This window comes from Phascolarctos cinereus, unplaced genomic scaffold, assembly GCF_003287225.1.
Source record: "Phascolarctos cinereus isolate Bilbo 61053 unplaced genomic scaffold, phaCin_HiC Scaffold_5;HRSCAF=322, whole genome shotgun sequence".
Classification (NCBI taxonomy): Eukaryota; Metazoa; Chordata; class Mammalia; order Diprotodontia; family Phascolarctidae; genus Phascolarctos; species Phascolarctos cinereus.
Window position 1 is genome coordinate 153,516,045 of NW_027555958.1, and position 20,810 is coordinate 153,536,854.

At 40.3% G+C, this 20,810-nt stretch overlaps 1 protein-coding gene across 7 annotated transcripts in view; it reads left to right on the plus strand.

Annotated features, from left to right (window-relative positions):
* SCML4 (Scm polycomb group protein like 4) overlaps positions 1 to 20,810 on the plus strand; it is a 260,071-nt gene that overhangs the window by 174,265 nt on the left and 64,996 nt on the right. For all 7 annotated transcript variants that reach the window (XM_078155209.1, XM_078155210.1, XM_021008079.2 and 4 more), the window contains one exon: positions 16,184 to 16,329. In XM_078155209.1, the coding sequence (XP_078011335.1) occupies positions 16,184 to 16,329 (146 nt within the window). The remainder of the gene's footprint in view (positions 1 to 16,183; positions 16,330 to 20,810) is intronic.

Genomic DNA, 20,810 nt, shown 5'->3' on the forward strand with positions numbered 1-20,810 from the left:
GGGAGATCTCACCTGGTGTTAGAAGGCCTTGGCCCTATTCCTTTACTGCCTCCCACATCCCTGCCTGTATCCTTTAAGGCAAAATCTCACATTGCTCTTATCCTTGGCTCCCAGGCCCCCAGATCTCTGTAGATTGCATACTTATATAGGCAGGCAGGATCAAAAATGCTCTTGTGTATGTTTACTTTGCTCTACCCAGCACACATGGGCCATCTCCAAAAGCCTCCCCCAGGCTCCAATCTGCTTCATCACCCAGCCAGCTCCTTGTGGTAGTGAGGGTAGAGAATCAAGGAGTGATGGGAGCCAGTTTTTCAAGGGGGTGGCAGATCTGGGCTGCTGAAGGAACCAGGACCCTTCTGTCAATTTGGCGGTTCATACCATTAGACTATAAACCCTGCCCCAAGCCCCTCCCTCGGCATGACTCTCCAGGCTAGAATGAAGGGATGAGCACTCTGGCTTGGATATTATTTTCCAAAGAAAGGAGTCTCTTCCCATTTTATATTTGGAAAGATGGTAGTACTTATGGAAAAAAAATTAACTTTGATGTCTTCCCATCTCCTTTTCTATAATAATAATAATAAATAATAGCTAGCATTTTATAGAGCTTTAAGGCTTGCAAAGTTCTTTACAAGTATTACCTTATTTTATCCTCACAACAATCTTAGGTGGTAAGTGTTATCTCCCTTCCAAACTCCTGGGTCCTCCTCTCCTTCCTGGTAAGAGATCATTCTTCTCATGTTGCCTTCTGGTTGCCCATAACATCAGTTCTGAGGTTGTGATTGTGGTGTCCCCAGGCCTGTTCTCTTCACAAGTGTCTTTTCCTATCAAATTTGTCCTTACTCTTATTCTCCCAGCTTCTGTTAAGAGGAAAATAATTCTATTATAATAATTAAATGAACTCATCCTCTTTCTTTAATTCTACAAGGCACAGCTCTGGAGTTGGCTGCCTAAAGTGTCAATGATAGACAGACCCTGTGGGATTCTGGGAGCTTTAAGATTTTGTTGTGATACATATTACTTGACTGGTCACAACATAAACACCCACTTGCCAGGGAGATTGGCATCTTCTGACATGGACAATATGGGTATTTATAAGTCATGTTATTATAATATGTTCTTCTTTAGACCTCCTTGTATTTTATTCCCTAGGAGGCAGCCTTCTTGACCTATTCTTAGATCAGACATTATTATTCAAAAACAGAACCAGAGCCAATATGAAGTTTGTACTAGGGCCATATTAAAGGCTTGGCCAAGCTGGGAGTCCAGTAAGAAGGCATGACCATAGCCATATGGTTATAAGATAAGTGACTAGAAAGAACAGGAGAGATAAAGAAATTAGATCTGATTTTGTGGGAATTTTAAAAGAAATTTACAAGGATTTAATCTGAATTAACAATTGAATTTAAAAAAAAAAACTTTTCCTATACAAAGTCTCCCAACCCAGAAGGCAGGGACTAGATTACTGAGAGTTTGAGCCTAAATTAGGGATGACAGAGAAGCAATGGAAGAGGACTAAGCAGGAATGGGCTTGGCACTAGCAATGGTTTAGTTTGCAACACTCTGGTAGGGATGGGGGATGGGACAGGTATGGATTTTGAGTATGCATTGGAAACTAAAGTCTGCCTTTAAAAAAAACTTCAATATATCTGCATAAGATCAATAGAGAAAAGAATATTAATAGTTATCTTGTCTCATTCCTTCATTTTTTTTAGAACAAGAAACCTGCAGAGGCTAGGTCACTTGCCCAAGGTCAGCTAGATAGACTTGGGATTTGAACTCCAGACTTTTGATTCCAAATATATAGTTTTAGGTGGGAGAGAGCATCAACAAATAGGGGGATGAGGAAAGACTTCCTGCAGAGGAGGCACACGAGCTACTCCTTGAAGGAAGAGAAGGATTCTGAGAGGTGGAGGTGGGCAGAGAGTGCATTTTGGACGGGAGAGACATTCCATGGACATGGATAGTTTGAGTACATGAAGACAGGAAAGCCTGGAAAGGTAGTCTGGAGTCAAACTATGATGGGCTTTCATTGTCAAGAAGCATTGTGTTTTATCTTAGATATTATAGAGAGCCATTGAGGATCCTTGAGCAGGAGAGTGGTACGGTCAGATTTATGGTTTAAGAAAATTATTTTGGCAGCCATTTGTAGGATAGAACAGAAAGGGGAGAGACTAAAAATTGAGAGTCCATTTAGGAGGCTGATGGCTCTTAGCATGGTGAATACCAACAACTCTAGCTAAATGAAGAGGGCTTATCATTTACATTCCATATGGCTTTTCTTTCAACTTGTCCATCCTACCCTTACATGAATCAATCTATCAATAAGCATTTATATTAAGTGCCTGTTATGAATCAAGTGGCGAGCTAGGTGAGATGAAGATAAAAATGAAACAATATCTGCCTCCAGTCAAACGTTTGACAATACTATATTTTTTTCTTACCAAGGTCTTATCAGTCACTAAACTGCTTGGCTCCTCTGAGTGGTACTGAAGTCACCCATATGAAGTCACTGCATGTTATTGTTCTAAAAATCACACCCTGAATAAAAGCACTGAGTTATCTCTAGGAATAGTAGTGACTTTGGTCCTAAACTTGGGGAAGGCTCCCAGACACATCTCCCTCCCTATGGTGTAAATTGAAAACATGTATCTTATGCAGTCCTGATAACTATACAGAAGGCCATGTGCAGATGGCAAGAATCCAGTGTCATGAAGAGCCACTCAGCTTTGTCCCTCTAGTGAATAACTTGGTCTGTCTTCCTGCTATCTTGATGCACGTGACTGGGCTTATCTGTCACACTTGTCAATGTAATGTGAAGAGTGTGTATACATGGCCCATGCTTCCCTGGTTTTTGCTTTGGTATTCAGGTGAAGAAATTCTCTGAGAGTGTTGCTGTCTCTCAGCCAAGAGAGAATTGCTGAGAAATAGGAGATTTCAAAGAACTAAAACTTTCTGACTTTTGCATTTATCAGTAGACTTCTAAGGATTCTTATCCATAATTAGATCCAAACTTCAGTGTTTAAAATACAGAAACAGGGTAAATCAGATCTTAGTGCAGTCTGAATTTTTATTGTGTACTGTCATTTTGCAGGGTTACAGTTTGGAGTTGTCTTGGGAGAGAATTATGAGTTTGAATGCTCAATACTTATAAAGCTGTCATATCCTGCATCACCAAATGGCAAAATTCTGTATCTTCAGTGGATCTTCTCATCACTCAAATGAATCATCATGGTTAGGTTTATCATGTTATAACAATAAGTGACATTTTTATAGGTTTTAAAGTTTGCAAGGGATGGGGGGTTATATATGTTATCCAATCCAATCCCTTCCCTTACTCTTCTCTCCTCTTCTCCTCTCTTCTCCTGTCTTCTTCTATCCTCTCCTCCTCTCCCTCCCCTTGCTCTCTCCTTCTTCCCCTTCCTTTCCCTCTTTCTTTCTCCTCTCATTCATTCAGGAAGTGAACAAGCATTTATTAAGACCTTCCTATGTATCAGAAACTGTGCTAGGCTTTGGGGATACAAAACCCAAAGTCTATACCCTCAAGAAGCTTACTTTCTGTTTCCTCTCTCTCCTTCTTTTCCTCCGTCTCTCTTAGTATACATACATACCTGCACATTCATACTCTTTGCTCATACTTCTCCTATAACCTATCCCATTCTGCCTTATTTGAGTACCTGTTTTGCCTTTTCTACTAGTTTGTAAGCTCCTTGAAGGCAGGGGGTGAAGTTTTGTCCAAGCTTTCTTTCCCCACTGCACCCAGGCCATCATCTTTTATAGTAAATAGTCAGTATATCTGTGTTGATGTAGTAAATAAATAGTCAATATGTCTGTGTTGAACTGAGTTGAATGGAACACCAGGTATGGCAATAAGATAAGGGAAATTATTCTATAAGCCCTACCTAAATATTAATATCATGACTTCATAGTTAGAATTCATATCCATATCCATATCCCCACTACAGGAGTGGCTGTGTGTAAGCATGCTTAAGTGAAGTTTTTCTCTGTACTTCAGGAGAATCTCATCTGCTAATTTAGTGACAGGCCAACTAACTCATGGACTTTGTCATATTATATGTTCATGTAAGTGCATGATAATAGAGATCTTTCCATACTGGTTTGTCTTATGAACATGTCCTGGGTCACTATTTTCTAACTTCAAGAAACATGAAGCATCTCTCTGGTGTTTCTACAACTTCAACACAAGACAAAAGAGACAACTAGGAAGAACAATCAGCAAATTCAAATGTTAAAGTTGGCTAAATAATCCTTTATTACTTGTTTATAGATGTAGCATTTGAAGACCTAGCTAAACCAGTCTCCTGTCTACAAAATTCAGCAGTGTAAAATTCAAATATACTTGTGGAAATTTAAGTGTATTTATATTTAAACACCATCTCTTCCTTATCTTAATAGAAGTAGGACATCTAACCTAAAATAAACAACCAAATAGCTTTGCCAAGTAAAGAGCATGAAGCCATGAATTTGCTAATTGTTTTTTCCTATGGTATTAATTTGTGTTCAGTGCAATTTGTATAATCAAGAGATGTGGCTAAGGAAATTTTACTTTTAGGAAATGTCTTTCCCTATGCAAACAAAACAAATACAAATCCCAAATGCCTTTTTGAAATTCTTAGCTTTTGTCCATAGATTTTGGGAGCCTTGATACTTCCCTCCTATCTAAAAATGTAACCCTTTTCTATGAATCATTCTAGCGATTTTCCTCCCCTATTCTCTCCCTCCCCTACCCATAGCAATACTTCACTTTAACCCATAATGTGATAGGACGATTATACAACTTCTACCAAAAAGAAAAAAAAAGAAGTAGGACATAATACTGCTGTAAATATATAGCATTTCCATTACATTATGTAACCCATAATAAGCTTTTGTGGGTTAGCTTCTGATCCCTGCCTCTGTTTATAATCTTGTTTCTATGAGAAAGCACAGAAATGAGTTCTACACATGATAGAAATGAAATACATCTTTCCCCTTCCACCTCCCCAGCTGTAATGGAAAGAGCTCTCACTCTGGAATGAGAGGTCTTAGATTCAAATCCTGCCTCTTCCATGCCACTCCATCACTGGGCATTTTCACTGACTATCTCCCTTTCCTGGAATACTGTTCTACAGGAAGCCTTCCCTAACCTCTCTTAATTCCAGTGGTTTTCCTCTATTAATTATTTCATATTTATCCTATATATAGCTTACTTTGTATATATTTGTTTGCATGTTGTCTTCTCCTTTCCCCCCATTAGGTTGAAAGCTCCTTGAGGGCAGGGATTGTATTTTGCCTTTTATTGTATCCCCAGCTCTTAGTACAATGCCTGATGTATAGTAGGTGCTTAATAAGTTGACTAATTTAGGTACTTTCATGACCTTAAAGAAGCCACTTCTCCTCCCTTGGCTTTGGTTTTCTCATTTGGAGAGGGTGGAATAGATGTCCTCTGAGACCATTTCTGACTCTAGACTAATGACCTTATGATCCATCAAAAGTTCTGGGAAGGGGAGCTCCCCCTTCCTCCCACTGCAGGTTAGCTGTTGGTATATACAGGATATTTGCAGCCTTTTGAACTAGAAAGGACCTTAAAGATCCTATGGTCTAACCCCCTTATTTGGCAGATGGAGAAACTGAGGCCCAAATCGGTGAACTGACTTGTCTAAGTTCACACAACTATTAAGTGATGGTAGGATTCAAACTCAGGACTTCTAACTACAAACCTAATGTTCTTTCTACTATTCTAGTCAGGCTTTCCACTGGCTTATATGTCAGGTGTCCATAAATTATAGAGAGATGGTACTATGTACCTCAAATTTATGTAACACTTCTGGGCCTAGAGTCAGGAAAACTCACCTGCTGAGTTCAAATCTGTCCTTAGACACTAGCTATGTGACCCTGGTCAAGGCATTTAACCCTGTTGGCCTCAATTTCCTCATCTGTAAAATGAGCTAGAGAAGGAAAATGGTAAACCATTCCAGTATTTTTGCCAAGAAAACCCCAAATGGGGTCAAACAAACAGGCAAAGAAAAAAAATCTAACACTTCATATTTTTGGAAGATGTTTCATATTTGAGGCAACTGGGTGGTACAGTGGATAGAGTGCTGGGCCTAGAGTCTGGAAGATCTGAGTTCAAATGCAGCCTCAGATACTTACTCTAAAGTATGACTCTGGACAAGTTATTTAGTCTAAGTTACCTCATCTGTAAAATGAGGATAATAGCACCAACCTCCCAGGGTTATTGTTAGGTTTGAATGACATAATGTTTGTAAAGCATTTATAAAGCCAAATCTTAGAACATCTACATATGATAAAAATATAACATATGACATAGTATATCATATTATATATAATGAATGATATAGTATATCATGTGATATAATATATGATGTAATATATCATCTATTACATACCATATATTACATATAATATATGATGTATTATATCATACACTATATATAATTATAAATATACATGCTATCTGCTTTCAAAGAGGTAGGGTGGTATAGTGGGTAAAGCAACTCACCTGATGTAGGAAAGAGCTGTGTTCAAGTCCCATCTCTGTCATTTACTAGTTATAGACAAGTTATTTATCTTCTCTGAGCACTAGCTTTCCTCATCTGTAAAGTGGAGGTGATAGCTTTCAAATCTTCCTCACATCTTTTTTTGAGGCTCAAATGAGATGAGGTATACATGTATGTGTATGTACATGAATAAATATATACATTATATATACACATATGAAATATATATTTGTGTGTACATGTATTATATACATGTGTATATCAGTGGAGGAGAGAGAAAGGGAAGAAGAGAGAAGAGAAGGGGAGGAGGAGAGAGAGAAAGAGAAGAGGAAGAAAGAGAGAAGAGGAGAGGAGGAGAGATAGAGGAAAAAAAGAAAAGAGAGTAGAGGAGAAGAGAGAAGGAGAAGGAGAAGAGGAGAAGAGGGGAGAGGGAAAAGAAGAGAAAGAGGAGAGAAGAAAAGAAGAGGAATGAGAAAAGAAGGAAGAGAAAAGGAAAAGAGAGAGAAGAGGAGAGGAGAGAGGAGAGAAAGAGTTTCATTTGCTTTGGAGTGGTGGGTAAATGCTGGGTATTATTATCTAATTTAATCCTTGAAAGAAACTGCAAGGCAAAAAATTATTAGTGTCTCCATTTTACAAATGAGAAAATTGAGACCTAGAGAAACAAGGCCTTGGCTCAATTCATGCCCTAGTTAGCTGTGGGCACAACCATGGAACCCAAGAAGCATATGGTGCAGTACAAAGAGTTCTTGACTTGGAATTAAGAAGTATTAGGTTTGAGTCCTGCCCCAGACACTTATTAGCTATGTCTCTTTGGGCAAGTTTCTTAACTTTTCTGAGCCTCGGTTTCCTCATCTATATAAAGGGAATAATAATGATATCCACCTTCAAGGGCTGTTATGAGGATCAAGTGAAATAATAAATGTAAAGTGCTTTGCAAGTCTTAAGGTGATATTTGAATGCCATATGATGATGATGATGATGACTCCTTATTCCCAGTCCAGTAGTTTTTCTATTCCCCCATTTTCCAGATGTGGAGCTGAAAACATGTACAGATTCAGGAAAAATAAGGGGATTTATTGAGTTTTCACATGGGTGTGTGAGAGGCAGAGAGACAGAGACAGAGTGTGCACACATGTAAAAATGTGCTGGATTATTTAAAAACTAGATTCAAGGTAATTCTGTTCCTGGGAATTATTATTTCAGCTCTAGAAAAACATTTCATTATACCTCCATTCACAACTGGGTCTCATTTTTCATAAGCTTTTGGGCTGTATCTAGGGAAAGGACATCACTACTTACGAAGCACTCTACACCATGAGAAATGCTGGCATTTTCACAAAGGCATTTGTCAAGCAGTTTGTATGTTTCACCAGGCTTCGACACTACATTTTTTTCACATCTGTCATGTGTTCCAGCTAACCTATTAAATTTGCCTGTCCTGGAGATGCCAGGCTGAATTCATAGATCTCCCTGACACCTTTGCAGCAGCCAGTCCATGTAGTTTATTTATTATCCTTATAAGCACAGACCACTGCAAAGGTTTTACAAACTTGCCGTTGGGTGAGTCCATTTTTCTTCTTCCTGAAGCTGGTTTATGGGCTGCTGCTAAATCCTGGGCAAATCTTAACATGTAACTTGTGTGTGCTGCTGGTCTTTGCCTACTGCAGTTGTGTGACCCTCTCCCATTCCCACAGAAGGTCCACATTGCCGGGCCACTAGACATGGGTCCCATTCATGAGCACCTTCCCTCTTGCCCCATCCATCTGACAAAAGTTTTCATGGAATGTTTTATAAGCAGTGAAGCATATGCTCAATTACTGGTTGGAACAATTTCAACCACCAGCTTGGAAGTCAAGAGAACTGGACTCTAGTTAGAGGTATGCTACTAATTCACTCCTTGACCGTGGCCAAATAGCTTCACTTCTCCAGAACTCAATTTCCTCATCTTTAAAATGACTAGATAACTTGTGCAATCTATTGGATTCAATCTGACAAGCATTGATTAAGCACCTGCTATGTTCCAGGCTTTTGTTGTTTATTTTATTGGTTGTTTGTCCTTTGTTCTCAAAGACAACCGTGACATCAGGAAGGTGATGTTATAACTTGCAAGATAAATCTGAGGTTGCCAACCTGGGTGACTGGGAGAGTAGTGCTACTTTTATTAGAAATTAAAAATGTCATGACTTCCAAATAGTCACTGTGCTAAAGATGCCTTTACTAATTAGCATTTTATAGAACCTACTATGTGCCAGGTACTATGCTACATGCTTTACAAATATTATCTCATTTAATCTTCACAACAACCCTGAGAAGGTAGGTGTTACTATTATCCCAATTTTACTGTTGAGGAAATTGAGGCAAACAGAGGTTAAGTCTCTTGACCAGGGTCCTACAGCTAATAAGTATCTGAGGCCAGATTTGAACCAAGGTCTTCCTGACTCCAGGCCTTAGCATTCTATCCACTGTGCTACTAGTTACCTGATGCTAAGATGAAACATGAAAATATCCCTGTGTTTAAGAGGTTTAAATTCTACAAGGGAAAACAAAATATACCCTAATAAGTAAATACAAAATAATTTGAGGAAGTTGGGATCTGCTGAAAAGTAGAGAAATCAGGAAAGATCTTCATACAGGAAGTGGAGCTAGAGGTGTGACTTGAAGGGAGCTAGAGATTCCAAAAGGTGAGGAGGAACCCAGACAGTCTGGACAAAATATAGAAGTAGGAGCTGGAATGTCATATGTAGGGGAAAGCAAGCAAAGCAGTTTGTCTTGGAGCACAGAGCACATAAGAGAGAGTAATATGAAAATCAAACTGGAAGCATGTTAGAGCCAGATTGTGAAGGACTTTAACTGCCAAACAGAAGTCATATTTTTATCCTAGAGATAATAGGGACCTATTGAAACTTTTTGAGTAGTGCTGTAAAACGATCAGAGCTGTGCTTTTGGAGTGTGGAGGATGGTTTGGAATTGGGGGAGAGGGAGACACTGGTAACAAGGAAACCAAATTTGTGGTGCTTTTAATTGTTTAGGTAAAGGTTGATTATGTATGGCCTGAACTTGAGTGATAACAATTTGAGTGAGAAGAAGGGGAATTAGAAAGACTTGGCAACTGGTTGGATAAATAAGGGTGGGTGAGGTGAGTGAAAATGAAGGGTTGAGGATAACTTTGAGGTTGGCAAGCTGGGTGATTGGAAGAGTAGTGCTACTTATTAGAAATTGAGGAGTTAGGAGCAGAGACAAGTTTAGAGGGAAAGATAATGAGGTTTATTGTATATATGTTGAATTCAAGATGCTTTCAGTGAAGATGTCCAACAGGCAGCTTGATCATATAGGACTGAAGCCCAGGAGAGCAATGACGATTAGATATATAGAATACACACACGCACGCGCACACACACACACACACACACGTATGTATATGTGTGTATATGCACACACATATATGTATATATACACACACATACACACATGTATGTATATATACACATTTGTGAGTCATCTACAAAGAGATAATTGAAGTTAATGAGATCATTAAGAAAGAGTGTAGAGATAAAAGAGAAGATCCAGGACAGGGCTCGCACATGGGAGGTACTACATGGATGATGATGCAGCAAAGGAAATGGAGAAAGATGAACTAGCTAGGTAAGAGGAGAACCAGGAGACAGTAGTGCCTTGAGAACCCAATGGGGCAGAAGCGGTCAAGAAGGGTGATGACAGAAGTCTCCTGTTATTCTACAAATTTCTGACCCTACTACACTCCAGGATCTAATTCTCTATTTCCTCTTAATTTTCACTACTTCTGGAGTCTCTTTCTTAAAAATGAGCTTTTCTTTTTCTATCCACCCAGCTGAGGTACTATGGGAAATCAGCTCCCTGAGCTCACTAAAAAGAATCCTCGCTTTCTATAGACTAGACTCACCTGTTCATTTATCTTCATTTTTCTTTATTCATGACAAAAAGAGGATGTTAGACTCAACCCGTCTTGACAGCTACAGAATCATTAATGGCACTGAAGACTCCCAGTCTTTTCTAATCAGAGCACCTATTATCCTGATTAATTCAAATGCTATGATAAAGTAGGATTCAAAAGTATTTGACAAATGTGATTTCCTTGATTCCTAATCCTCTTGTTGAGTACAGATGTCTTTAACACAATGGCAGTCAGGTGGCTTTGTGATGCATTAAAGATTTTCCAAGAGAATGTTCCAGTGCAGAACACCTTCTCTCATCCACATCCCGCAGAGAGCAGGAAGGAAGACTTTTTAGCATATGAAATCCCTACCCAGTGATAGTGCACGAATTCAGTGACAGGAAGGCAAAAGTGTCTGTTTTCCTCAGCATTAATGGGGTCCTGCATGTTTTTCAAATACTTTACAAGGAAGAGTCAGCCAGGACCATCTCCAGTCATCCTGATCCATATCTTGCCGCTGGACCCAGATGGCTCTGGAGGAGAGAGTGAGGTTGGGGCTTTGCACAGACCTGCCTCACTTAAATCCAATTCACTTGCAAGTCATGACATCACCTTCCTGATGTCATGGTCCCTTCATGAACAGAGGACAAACAATAAAGAAGGGAAAATAGGAAAACAGAAAAGTGCTGTGACCCCATGGACTGAGGAGACATAGGAACTCTTAAATCTGAACCCAAAGCTTTCATAGATAACCTGAGGGAGTTCATTTCAACAGTACTCAGTGCCTTCATTTTTCTACCTGTAAAACAAAAATAATGATTCCCTGCTTATAAGATTGCCTATTTAGTGACTGGATATTGGACATTTAGCGTATTGGAGATTTCCCATTAGTTATACCTTTTTTTTTTTTTTAAATTGGGCCTGTGATTTCATTGGTATGAGCTGTTGCCAATGAGGAAACTCCTACCAAAGCAGATGTGCACTTACCATGAAATTTATAGTCCTAGAGAGCTGCCTGGAGGCCTAAGAGGCTAATTGACTTGCCCAGGGTCACAAATCCAGTATGTCAGAAGTGGGATTTGAATTCAGGTCTACCTGACTCTGGAGGCAGCTAGGTAGTACAGTGGATAGAAGACCTGAGTTCAAATCTGGTCTCAGATACTTATTAGCTGTGTGACCTTGAGCAAGTCACATGACCTCTGTTTGCCTTAATCCCCTAGAGAAGAAAATGGCAAACCACTCCAATATCTTTGCCAAGAAAACCCCATAAAGGGGCAGCTAGGTGGCGCAGTGGATAGAGCACCAACGCTGGAGTCAGGATCCAAATTAAAATCCGGCTTCAGACACTTGACACTTACTAGCTGTGTGACCTTGGGCAAGTTACTTAACCCCATTGCCTAGCCAAAAACAAACAAAAAAAAAGGAAAACAAAGAAAACCCTATGGACAATATTGTCATGCTATGTATGGTCCACAGTTCATAAAGAGTCAGACACAACTTAACGACAACCACCTGACTGTAAAACCAGCTTTTTATCCACTAGAGAGCTTAAGTTCTAAGGAGAAAACAACATGCCTCTTGTTAAGTAAATACAAAATATATACAAAGTAAATTAAAAATAATTTTGAGTTCATGCTTTAGGTCCAGAATAAAACTTGTTACTCCTCCCCCCATCCTTCCTTCTTTTCAACTTCCTTATCTCTGTCCAGGGAATCCCAACCCTGTCACCTAAGTTTTCAACCTCAGTCATTCTTAACTCTTCACTCTCCATCACCCCCCATAGACCCAATCAGTTGCCAAGTCTTCTACAACATTTCCTAAATCCATCCCCTTCTCTCCACTCACATGGGAGCCCCCCCATTTTAGATCCTCATCACCCATCACCTGAATTATTGCACTAGACTCCTAATTGGTTTCCCTGCCTCAAGTTTCTCCCCTCTAATCTATCTTCCAGACAGCCACCAAAGTGATATTCCTAAAGCAGAGTTCTCACCATATCACCTTGCTTGAAAAGCTTCAATGGCCCCCATCGCCACTAAGATAAAATACAAACTATATTTGGCTTTTAAAGGCCTTCCCAATCTGGCTCCAGCCTTCCTTTCTCGACATGTTTCATATTATTCCCCTTCACTTACCCGATGTGTGGTAGAGTTAGAAGGAAAGAAGGTATGTGTATTTTGGAGTAAATTCATGGTATATTGTGGAGGTAAAATAGATCTTAGCAGCTGATTGGGTAAGGAAGGAGCTGGGGTGGTGGTGGTATGGAAAGAGAAGAGTCAAAGATGTCTCGGAGGTTTACAGTCTGGTTGGCTCAGAAGATAATGGTGCCATCAACCTTGTTTAAGAGCTGGGCTACTGCCTGTGTCTTCTCCCTTCTACATGGGTTCTGTCTTATCTGTCAGCCACACTACTTCAAGCCTCCTCTCACCCTGTGCTCTAAAAAGAGACCCCATCTGGGAAGTATGGCAAATTCAAATATGGCCCCAGATATTTACTAGCTATGTGACTCTGGTCAAGTCACTCAACCTCTGTGGGCCTTAAGTATAAAATGGGGATAATAATAGCACCTACTTCTCAGGGTTGTTTTGAGGATCAAATGAGATAATAATTGTAAAATGTTTAGCACAATGCCTGGCACATAGTAGGCACTTAATAAATCCTTCCTTCTTTTCCTTCCCTCCTTCCTTCCTTTCCTTTCCTTCTTCCTTGCTTTCTTCCTTTCTTCCAACCTCCCTCCCTCCTTTCTTCCTTTCCTTTGTTTCCTCCTTCCTTCCCTCCCTCCCATTTCCTTCTCTTTCTTCTTTCATTCCTTCCTTCTTTCCTTCCTCCCTTTTTTCCTTTCTCCCTCTCTCCTTCCATTCTTCCTTCCTTCCTTCTTTCCTTCTCTCCTTCCTTCCTTCCTTATTTCCTTCCTTTCTTCCTCCCTTCTTTCCTCCCTCCCTCCTTCCATCCTTCTTTCCTTCCTTCCTTCCACCCTTTGCTGCATACAAGTTTCAATCTAATCAAGCTAATGTTGCCACATGCTTCTCCTCAAGGAATGAATCCATCAACAAGCATTTATTCAGTGCTTCTTGTGAGCTGGACAGTGCCATGAGGTGGTGCATGAACTGAGTTTTGAAGGAAACTCAGGATATTGAGTCTGACCAAATGGATTAACAAATGTCTTTTGAATAAATGGTCCTGGGGGGAAAAAGACAGGAGTTGGGGACATCACCTATGATGAGGCTATTTCAGTAACCCAGGCACAACATGAGGAGGGCCTAAGCCAGAGTAGTGGCAATAGGAATAAAGAGTAAGAAGAGAGAGTTATAAGGGTGCAGTAGAAAGAAGTAGGAATCTAGAGACATGGAGTTTAGCCTTGGTATTGCCACTAACCAGCTTCTAACCTTGGGCAAGATGCTTCATCTCTCCCTCAATCAGTTAATCAATAAACATTTATAATGATAATAATCACTGCATTTATATAGCACTTTAATGTTTGCAAAGCACTTTTGGTACATTATCTCATTTGGCCCACACAACAGTCTTATAAGATAAGTGCTATTGTTATCTCCATTTTCCAGATGAAGAAACCAAAGTCAAGAGTGGTTACATGTCAAGAGTCACACAGTTAGTCATTTGCTGAACTTGGACTCAAATTCAGGTTTTTCTCCTTTCAAGTGAATCACTAGATCCACTATACCAAGCAGCTAGTATTAAATGCCTACTCTCTGCCAGGCACGATGGCAGGCACTGTAGATGGGGGCAGGGACTGGCTTTCACCGGTATAGGGAACTCTTGAGTGAAGAAACTCCCTTTATTGATGTAGCTCAGGGCCTTTTCTGCAATTTATCATCTTAGAGAATTGCCCAAAGCAATGAGAGTTTAAATGCACTGGGGAAACGAAGGCGAAAATGAAGTAGTTCCTGCCTTAGTTAGACTTATGCACCATTGTGAAAGGCTAAATATAGAAAGACTAAAATTTAGACACAAAAGCTCAAAACTGTATTAAGACTTTGAGGACACTCCATATAAAAATATAAGGTTGTTTGAGTGGGGAGGAGGAGGAGGAGGCACTAACAATTAGGGAGATCAGGAAAGGTCTCTCATAGGAGATGGGACTTGGGTAAGCTTAAAGGAAATTAAGGGTTCTAAGATGTAGAGATGGGGAGAGTTTGAGCTGAGCTCAGTTTCCCCATCCGTAAAAGAAGGAGTTGAACTCGATGTTCTTTAAAGTTCCTTCTATTTATAAATGCTATGATCTTCAAGAGCCAGTGTAGTACAATGCAAGAGAATTTTGGATTGGATTGTGCTTCTTTGGAGATCTCTGGGAATCCCAGGGACACTTTTTAATTTCCCACTCCCATTTTCTTCAATGTCTTCTGTGGAAACTCCCCATGTATCTGTTGTTTCTCCCTGTGCCAGCACTAGCCCTTTATGCACCAACTATGCCTCAGAGCTGGTAGACTTATTCATTATAAACCAATTGGTACTAATGAGAATCAGGAGGGTTGAGCCAATATGAGTCTTTGGCCATGGAAAGTTTTTGTTTTTGTTTTGTCTTGGTGTAGTGGGCTCTCCAGTTCCCAAGACTGGGTGATGCCTGTTGTGGGTGATAAACCCCATGTAAGGGAGTTTACATGGATATGGTATTGAAGATTCATCCTTCTGCAGATTCCAAGAATAAAGACATAAATGTACCTCCATTCTACAGTGTTTTTATTGCTTTGAATTTAAGCCATTGTGGGCTGAAGTGACCTTAAATCATCCTGCTCTCACACTTAAAAAGTCACATTTTCAGTGTTTATCTTAATACTTCTTAGCAGGTTAACAAGTAGACTGTTCATCAAGGGGCTTCAGCTCATGGAGAGACTAGGATTGAAAAGATATGGAGCAGAAAGAGGCAGCTAGGTGATGCAGTGAATAGAATGCCCAGCCTGGAGTCAGGAAGACTCATCTTCCTGAGTTCAAATCTGGCTTCAGATACTTAACTAGCTGTGTGACCCTGGGCAAGTCATTTAACTCTCTTTGCCCCGGTTCCTCATTGGTAAAAATGAGCTGGAGAAGGAAATGACAAACCACTACAGTATCTCTTGGAAATCCCAATGGGGTCATGAAGAGTCAGAAATGACTGAAAAACAACTAAACAACTGAACAGAAAGGTTCTTTTAAACACCATGGATTATCAGTTGGTACAGGAAAATAATCTCCCAACCCCTGTTTCTTCTTTTCTCCCATTTTAGAGCTTAGAGAGGGCAGAAAGTTTAGTCTCCAGATGGGATCTTAGAGTTGTAGACTTAAGGCTGGAAAGGGACTTAGGATCTTCTAGTCTAATCTCGTTTTACAAAAGAAGAAACTGAGTCTCAGGGATGTTAAGACCACACTGATAAGCCCCAGAAGTGGTATTTGGATTCAGATCTGGTGACATCAGAGCCAAGGTGACTTCAGACACCTTCCTTACTGTTTAGTCCCTCTGCAATGGGCATGGTAGGGACAGAAGAGCAAAACAACTTACAGCCTTCCCCTTACCCAGCACAGCCGAGAGTGCACACACACACACACACACACACACACACACACACACACACACACACACACACACACCCTTCTTGGTGTCCTGTGTCCTGATTAGTTAGGAAAATTCATTTCCCCTTCCCCCAGACTAAAGCCCAGGGTTAAACCAGATAGCAGCCATCAGTGTCCCTGAGTGGTAGACCTTGGGTCCATTTTCTAACAGCCCCTTGTATTTTTCTTCTATTTGATCACCCCCATTTAGCCTCAAGCCCTTCTCCAGATGGACAAGATGCAGCCCGACCTACCAGCAAGAATCCCTCCACCTGGACTGTGGAAGATGTAGTCTGGTTTGTGAAAGATGCTGACCCTCAGGCCTTAGGACCTCATGTGGAGCTTTTCAGAAAACATGTATGTAGATATTGTGGGCCCTGGGGAATGGGTTGAGGGGGTTGGGGTGGGAGGTCCGAGATAAATATACAGATGACACTGACTTGTTAAGGTGGACCAAATGAACAGCACCTCACTCCCCTCTATCAGAGTGAAATGCTTGAGACACAGTGAAAAAGAACACTTGCCTACTCTCCATTCCCCAGGAAGAGAACGAAGCCTTTCTTCAGAGGACCAGAGTTCAAATCTAGAAAATGTGATCCTTCTTGCCCCCAACAGTGGGGTCCCACTCCCACAGAAAGGATTGAGGAAGTTCTTAAGGCTCAGGTCTCAACACTCCCATGGACCATGCATGGGAGGTGAGGTTTTACTGGGATCTGAAATTTATGTTGCTGTTCAGCACTTCTGGCCTCCAAGCACTTGCTGGCCTTATTTATGAATGATTGCTCATGACTATGGGTCAGGATCGTTGCCCTCAGGTTAAAGACAGACCTGGATAATCATTTGAATTCCCAGGCTTAACCAAAATAAATGAGACACTGTTTTTAAAATACCCTGAGATTCCCCAAAGCCAGGAACTGGATTCACACTAAACTATCTTGTTAATCTGCTATGTCATCTCCCAGTATAACACATTATTTGTTTTCATTCTGTCCCTGAAAACATCTTATTGTAAATAAGTCCATTTAGTAGAGGGTTAGAAGGACAGTCAGAGAATGGACATCAAGAATGTCTGTGACATTCTTGTCCTGTAGTTGCTATAGGCAAGGAAAGCTTCCCAAACGTACCCTGGAAAGGGAAACCTCAGCAGAATAACTGGGCATCCTGAATAACTTGGCCCAATATATAGGAATAGGCATTGCACTAGTGTCTTGAGTGGCAGGGACAGGCGTGGGGGTGAGGGAGAGGAGACAAGAAAGCTAATATCTCTACTAACACCCGAATCTTATTCATGTGGTTGTCATTTGTAAAATGATCTAAAATTTTATGCAACTATTAGTTCTGCTATTGGGTCTATCCTTATTCAGAAAGGGTCTGAAGAATACGAATAGAACAAATCACTCCCTCACCCTTGCCCTGCCTGCCAATACCACTTCAATCTTCTCTATCTCTTTCCCTACTAAGAGCTCAGCTCAGTCATTACAAAATATCCAATGTCCAACATCTTGGAGGGCTTGACATCATACATTTCAGGCCTACCTGCCTTTATGTGACCATAAAGCAATTGATGTTTTTTTTTATAAGCAAACGTCCCAGAACTTACTTTTCTAATTGAATGCTGTCCCCTTTATTTGGGGGAAGCGGGCTTGCCCGAGGTCACAAGCTACTAAGTGTCTGAGGCCAGATTTGACCTCAGGTCCTCCTGACTTCAGGGCTAGTGCTCTATCCACTGAGCCACCTAGCTACTCCTTTAAAGCAGTCCCCTTGGGAAGCTAGGTGCTCAGTCCTGTACTTACTTATTCCTTATTCCTCCCTGTCTTTGAATGACTTTTGATTATAACAAAAAAAATCAAGTCTACTGTCAAATGATTAACTATTGAGGTTTTATATTCATAAGAATGTGCCCCAGTTGACTTAAAAGCAATTCCAGAAACGTTCTAAATAACAGTATCTTTGGAATAAATGTTTAGCCTCACGAGAGTACTACTTTGAAGGGGTCAATGAGTGTTTATATTTATAAGTTTGGAGATGTTTATTTAAAATCACTCATATTCCTTTATAGTCACACCCCATAGTTAGTAGATGTGTTCTGGGAAGCACCAATCTTTTACAAATAAAAGAATGTTTTAAATGCATGAGGAAAAGCTGCTATTTAAAGTAGCAGTTCTTATTTTTTGTGTCCTAAACCCCAAAGACAGTAAAGTCTATGGACACCTCTGAATGTTTTTAAATAATTAGAGGAAATGCTAAATTGCAGTTAGAGGTCAGTGGAATTTTTCCCCCATTTGAGTTTATGGGTCCCTGAAATCTATCTATAGGTCTCTAGCGGTCCACAGACCCCAACAGAATTCACTTTTATAAAGTGAAACATCATACTACAATTTATGTTTTTCTGAAACCTGGATTTTCATTTAAGATCATTTAAAGTAAAGTAAATCTGTACATTACATTCCCAAGAGACAAATATGTCATAGAAAAGTTTAAGTGGGCACTTAATTTAAGGTCCCTGTCTAGTTTGCGGGTGAATAGAACTCAGTTCTACAGATCATGTACTGTCAGTCTTGTAAGATCATTCAAAGAGTCTCCCATATTCAAAACCTTGATTCCCTTTTCCCCCTCTCACATCCAATCGGCTACCAAGTTCTATGGATCCTACTTTGTGACAACTCTTTCATCTAACCCCTCTCTTATTTCTGCTGCCACCACACCAGTATATGGCCTTACCACCTCCCACCTAGGCATTGGCAGTAGCCTGCTAACAGGCTCTCTTATCTGTACTCATCTATCCCTAATACTATAACTAGAATAATCTTTCTTATGCATTGACCTGGCAATGTTATTCTGCTCAGAAATCTTAAGTGGCTCCTCTTGAATAGAATCTGGATTTTTTTTTCTCCTGGAATTCAAAGCTTTCCACAATTTGGCACCAACCTACTCTTCTAGCTTTTCCTCATAGTGCTCCACCCCCAAATTATTCTAAATTCCAGCCAAACTACGTTCTAGCCTACCTCCCCCCCATACAAACACATGTCATGTGATTTCCTAACTCTCTAGCTTTGCTTATGCTCTTCCCTCTGCCTGCAATTCTCCCTCTCCCTCTTTAACCATTAGGTTGAGCCTGGTGACCATCTCAGGCACTTCCCTTCAGGAATAGGAACTGGAGGCAGATCCACTTCTGAAGTGTGGATTCAGTCAAAGGGCCACACTTGAGGACCTAGAGGGCCACATGTGGCCTTGAGGCCACAGGTTCCCCACCCCTGGAAGAGAAAAGTGGGATGGGGGGGTGGGAAGGGCAATTAAAGGGAGGGAGGTGCCAAAGGCAATCTTGACCTGCTCCAGAATTCTGCCTAGGGCTGGCCCTGGATCCGAGGAGAAAGGAAGGCTTGTTGCTCTTCTCACAGTTAATGAATAGTAATCCTTCCCCTTCTTGAAGCCCTTATAATTTACTTCAATGTTATACCTGTGGTTCTGGGAAATATACAGTACAGGTATCTAAATTGAGGTGAGAAGAGACTAAAGAAGCCCAATTGAATTAGACTCATGAATTAAATATATCTCCGGGAGTTCTGTGTCTTTCTTAGCAAAATGGGATTAACACAAGTACCACTGGTGATTAGCGTATTAACTGTAGCCCTATAATTGCATGAGCTAAACTCTAGGAAGAAGCAGGTGAATCATTTGTATGTAGTTGTTGACAGGACCAGAAAGCACCTGAAACCTCTCACTGGGTGCAATTACCACGTTAGCAATCAACTAAAGTTAGGGCTGAAAATTTTAGGGAAAAAAAAAATCACAAGAGACCCAGGGAATGAATGGCACATGGGGAAAGGAAGCTGCAAAACCTCAGACCTGGTTTTGTTCACATATTTTAGAATATGATGGATGTCGTATCTTATTCCTAGAGACATAGAGGTTGGTTTTGGGAACACAACAGAGATAAAATTTCCTGAGTCCTCCCTGAGTAATAGAGATGTTATTTTCTCCAATTCCTTCAACAAAGAGACATAGGCAATAAGATTAGCCTGGACCCAAAACACACCAGCAGAGAATGCTAGCCAATAGAATGTAAACTCCTTGTGGGTTAGAGACTTTGTTTTTTTTTAATCTTTCTTCCCCCTCACTTAGAATAGTGCCTGGAACATAGTAGGCACTTAATAAATTATTGTTCCATTGCATTGCAGAGTTCTTTATCTCTCAATTTTCTATCTATTGTGAGACCTTGGTCAAATCATTGACCCATTCGTGAAGGTCAAGAGAGGATAAGTGTTTGTAAGATTTAGACCTTAGAGATCATGTAATCCAATGCCCTCATGAGGGAATTGCCTCATATCATAAAGGGAAAGTAATTAATCTAAGATAACATAGTAAGAAGCAGAGTAGGAATTCAAACCCAAGCCCTTTTCCTTTAAATCCAGTACTCTTTCCATTAGAAAGAATCTCTGGAAGCAAGACATGCGCATACACAACATTTAAAGATGAACTTTCTAATAATATCACAATCATAAATTTAGAGCTACAAGAGACTTTGGAGGTCATTTAATCCAAATCCCTCCTTTTACACACAAGGAAACTGAGACCCAGGAAAGTGAAATTATTTTCTCAAGGTTACACATGTAGTAAATGGCATTGCCAGGATTTGAACCTATGTCTTCTGACTCCAAATCCAGTACTCTTTCCAGGCAAGATGGAGAAAAGAAGTTAAAATAATAGGTAAGCACTGAGGGGCTTCAATTCTCTAACACTTATACTTATTAAGATACATTTAAGTACTCAACTCTAGACTCCAACACTTATTCTTAAATGACTACAACCTTACTGTGCATACATATGTACACATATAT